The 5,000-nt window shown below is 51.0% G+C and overlaps 1 protein-coding gene across 3 annotated transcripts in view; it reads right to left on the reverse strand.

Annotated features, from left to right (window-relative positions):
* The window catches only part of LOC125040180 (glutamate receptor ionotropic, kainate 2-like), a 98,966-nt gene that overhangs the window by 43,211 nt on the left and 50,755 nt on the right, over window positions 1-5,000 (reverse strand). For all 3 annotated transcript variants that reach the window (XM_047634719.1, XM_047634720.1, XM_047634718.1), the window contains exon 3: window positions 2,126-2,281. In XM_047634719.1, coding sequence (XP_047490675.1) covers window positions 2,126-2,281 — 156 coding nt within the window. The remainder of the gene's footprint in view (window positions 1-2,125; window positions 2,282-5,000) is intronic.

The raw sequence follows: 5,000 nt of genomic DNA on the forward strand, positions 1-5,000 counted from the left end.
GTATATGAAGTATCAAGATGAAATTAAAATCATATCATTATTAATCATCCCATGAATTAATTGCCGTCTTTAGTTCAAAATAAAATCATTTGTCTTCTGTAGCAGCAGCTGTACGAAAACGATTAAAGCGTCAGTACAAATCAACCATCCAGTCAACCAGCCTAACGAGTCAAACAAAAGTCAACCAAACAATCACTCAGCCCTCCACCCCCCTCACCCTTCACCCCTCTCCTCACCCACTCCAACCCACTCCTCGCCCCCACAGCCCACCATTCCCTCATCCCCCTCATCCACACCCTTATCCCCACCCACACTCCCCTCCCCTCTCCCCCACCCAACCCCCACACTCCCCTCACCAACCCCCACGCTTTCCCTCACCCTCACCCAACCCCACACCCTTCCCCCATCCTCATCCAACCCCCACACCCTTCCCCCACCCTCACCCAAGCCCCACACCCTTCCCCCACCCTCACCCAACCCCCACACCCTTCCCCCACCCTCACCCAACCCCCACACCCTTCCTCTACCCTCACCCAACCCCCACACCCTTCCCCCACCCTCACCCAACCCCCACCCTCACCCAACCCCCACAACCTTCCCCCACCCTCACCCAAGCCCCACACCCTTCCCCCACCCTCACCCAACCCCCACACCCTTCCCCCACCCTCACCCAACCCCCACCCTCACCCAACCCCCACACGCTTCCCCCACCCTCACCCAACCCCCACACCCTTCCCCCGCCCTCACCCAACCCCCACACCCTTCCCCACCCTCACCCAACCCCCACACCCTTCCTCCACCCTCACCCAACCTCCACACCCTCCCCCCACCCTCACCCAACCACCACACCCTTCCCCCACCCTCACCTAACCCCCACACCATCCCCCCACCCTCACCTAACCCCTACACCCTCCCCCCACCCTCACCCAACCACCACACCCTTCCCCCACCCTCACCCAACCCCCAAACCCATTCCCCACCCTCACCCAACCCCCACACCCTTCCCCCACCCTCACCCAACCCCCACACCCGTCCCCCACCCTCACCCAACCCCCACACCCTTCCTCCACCCTCACCCAACCCCTACACCCTTCCCTCACCCTCACCCAACCCCCACACCCTTCCCCCACCCTCACCCAACCCCCACACCCTTCCCCCACCCTCACCCAACCCCCACACCCTTCCTCCACCCTCACCCAACCCCCACCCTTACCCAACCCCCACACCCTTCCCCCACCCTCACCCAACCCCCACACCCATCCCCCAACCTCACCCAACCCCCACACCCTTCCCCCACCCTCACCCAACCCCCACATCCTTCCCCCACCCTCACCCAACCCCCACACCCTTCCTCTACCCTCACCCAACCCCCACACCCTTCCCCCACCCTCACCCAACCCCCACACCCTTCCCCCACCCTCACCCAACTCCCACACCCTTCCCCCACCCTCGCCCAACCCCCACACCCTTCCCCCACCCTCACCCAACCCCCACACCCTTACCCCACCCTCACCCAACCCCCACACCCTTCCCCCACCCTCACCAACCCCCACACCCTTCCTCTACCCCCTCTAACACACACACACAACCCCCCCACCCTCACCCAACCCCCACACCCTTCCCCCACCCTCACCCAACCCCACACCCTTCCCCCACCCTCACCCAACCCCCACACCCTTCCCCCACCCTCACCCAACCCCCACACCCTTCCCCACCCTCACCCAACCCCCACACCCTTCCCCCACCCTCACCCGACCCCCACCTCCTTCCTCTACCCTCACCCAACCCCCACCCCCTCCCTCCACCCTCACCCAACCCCCACACCCTTCCCCCACCCTCACCCAACCCCCACACCCTTCCCCCACCCTCACTCAACCCCCACACCCTTCCCCCACCCTCACCCAACCCCCACACCCTTCCCCCACCCTCACCCAACCCCCACACCCTTCCTCCACCCTCACCCAACCCCCACACCCTTCCCCCACCCTCACCCAAGCCCCACACCCTTCCCCCACCCTCACCCAACCCCCACACCCTTCCCCCACCCTCAATCAACCCCCACACCCTTCCTCCACCCCCTCCAACACACACGCACAACCCCCCCCAGCCTCGCTCCCTTCCTCACCGTCCCTCGCCGCCCTGTACGAGTCGTCGGCGGGGAGCCAGACCGGCTGAGCCACGAGGGTCGAGTGCGTGAGAGTCGACCGGTCGTTGTTGATGCGCTCGACGGCATAGCGGAAGGCCAGTTCGAGCAGCTTGTCCTTCTCGTCGAATATGCCGCCTGTGGGAGAGGGAGAGAGGGGGGTTAAATAGGGAGGTAGATGGATAATGAGAGAGGGAAGAGAGACCTAGCAGCTCTGTAGAGAAAATAGGTATATAGAAGAGAAAGAGACAAAGAGAATGGGAGACTGATATATAATTAAAGGGAAATTTTCGCCTGAGAAACATGAATAAATATAGATTTATAGACAAAGAGAAAAATAGATAGATAAAGAGAGAAGGGTAAAGGGCAGATACAGAAACAAAAAGAGATTAATAGATAGATTGAAAGATAAATAAGTAAATATATAAATAGATAGATAGAGAGAGAGAGAGAGAGAGAGAGAAAGTGAGAAAGAAAGTGAAAGATAGATGGATGGAGAGACATATATTAATGATGCTCATGATGATCACGATGATACTAATGATAATAATAATGAGAACTTATATAACACTGACAATCATAATGATAGTAACAATAATAGTATCAACCATAAAAATATAACAATAATGATGATGATAACGATAATGATGATGTAGATGATAATAATCATAATATCATTATAATAATGATAACATAATGATAATAATGATAATAATAGAAAAAAAAAACAATAATAAGTTGTAGTAGTAATTGTTGTTGCTGTTATAATAAATGCAACAAAATTCGGAGAAGTAGATAGAAAATCTCTCTCTCGTCGAAAAGTGTAGTATAATGACATTCGCTGTGACAAAAACAATGTTTATATAAGTGGATGAATAAAAATCATAGGGATTTTAATACTCATCAGCAACCACATATTTGTAAGGCTATTTTTTTCCCTTTATTCAACATTTTTTCTTCTGTTTCCTTCCTTCTAATTCTCTTATTATTCCTCTGTTTCACCAAACCTTCTTATTATTGTTGTTGACATTTTTCCCTACTATTAACTCGTTATTAACATAAATATGATTAAGCTTATATCGTAAATTAGACGGTTTCCACATATTTCTAAGTTGTTAAAACAAATATCAACTCTAAAGCCTAAATACACGATTTTACACTCATTAGTACGAATAAAAATGCATACAGATCCCTGGGAAACATACGTCTAAAGCGAGCCACTCGGCCGCCACTTACAGTATCACAGAAATGGTTCCGAAATTGCCCGTTAGGTTATCTTACACTTGGAAAGTACAGTTTCCCTCTCTCGCCCTCTCTCTCTCTTTCGGTTGCTGTCTCTCTTCCTTTGTCCCTTTCTCTGTCTCTGTCTCTGTGTCTTTTTCCGTCTCTGTGTCTTTCTCTGTCTCTGTCTCTGTGTCTGTGTTTGTGTCTGTGTCTGTGTCTGTCTCTTTCTCTGTCTCTGTCTCCGTCTCTATCTCTTTCTCTGTCTCTGTCTCTTTCTCTTTCTCTGCCTGTCTGTCTCTGTCTTTATCTCTGTCTCTGTCTCCTTTTCCGTCTCTATCTCCATTTCTGTTTCCGTCTCTGTCTCCATTTCTGTCTGTCTCTGTCGCTGTCTCTGTCTATCTCCATTTCTGTTTCCGTCTCTGTCTCTATTTCTGTCTGTCTCTGTCTCCTTTTCCGTCTCTATCTCAATTTCCGTTTCCATCTCTGTCTCCATTTCTGTCTGTCTCTGTCGCTGTCTCTGTCTCTGTTTCTGTCTCTGTCTCTATCTCTATCTCTGTCTCTGTCTGACTCTGTCTGTCTCTATCTCTGTCAATGTATCTCTGTCTCTCTGTCCCTCTGTCTCTGTCTCTGTCTGTCTCTGTCTCTATCTCTGTCTCCGTCTTTATATCTATCTCTATCTCTATATCTATCTCTGTCTATATCTCTATGCCGGTCTTCATGTCTGCCTCTGCCTCTTTCTCTGTCTCGGTCTCGGTCTCTGTCTCTGTCTCTGTCTCTGTCTCTGTCTCTGTCTCTGTCTCTGTCTCTGTATCTATCTCTGTCTCTATCTCCATATCTGTCTTTTTCTATTGCCCGTTAGGTTATTTTACACTTGTAAAGTACAGTTTCCCTCTCTCGCTCTCTCTCTTTCTCTGTCTCTATCTCCGTCTCTGTCTCTGTGTCTGTTCTTGTGCCTGTGTCTGTCTCTTTCTCTGTCTGTCTCTATCTCTTTCTCTGTCTCTTTCTATGTACGTCTCTGTTTCTGTCTCTGTCTCTGCCTCTGTCTATCTCTGTCTGTCTCTATCTCTATCTCTATCTCTATCTCTCTCTGTCTCCGTTTCCGTCTGTTTCTGTCTCTGTCTCTGTGTAGAAGGGGGGAGAGGAAGATGAATAAGAGGAAAGGAAAGACGAAGAGAAACAGGAAGAAAATGAAAGGAGGAGGAAGAAACAAAGATGGAGAAGAGAAGAAGAAAAAGGAAGGGAAAAGGAGAAGGACGAAGAAAGGGAAAAAAAGAAGAGGGAAGAGGTGAAAGGGGGAAGAAAGTGGGAAGAGAAGGAGGAAGAGGAAGAGGACGCCGAAAGAGCGGAAATAGGACGAGGGGAGAAGGGGAGGAGGTGAAGGAATGCAAGATAATTTTAGAACGAGAATCGCCTTTGTTGTCTCATGGATATGCTGTGTGCGTGTATGACTGTGTTATTGCGTGCGTGTGTGTGTGTGTGTGTGTGTGTGTGTGTGTGTGTGTGTGTGTGTGTGTGTGTGTGTGTGTGTCTGTATGTATGCATATGTGTGTGTGTGTGTGTGTGTGTGTGTGCATGTGTGTGTGTGTATGTGTGTGTGTGTGTGTGTGTGTGTGTGTGTGTGTGTGTGTGTGTG

Source organism: Penaeus chinensis, chromosome 28 (assembly GCF_019202785.1).
Source record: "Penaeus chinensis breed Huanghai No. 1 chromosome 28, ASM1920278v2, whole genome shotgun sequence".
NCBI lineage: Eukaryota > Metazoa > Arthropoda > Malacostraca > Decapoda > Penaeidae > Penaeus > Penaeus chinensis.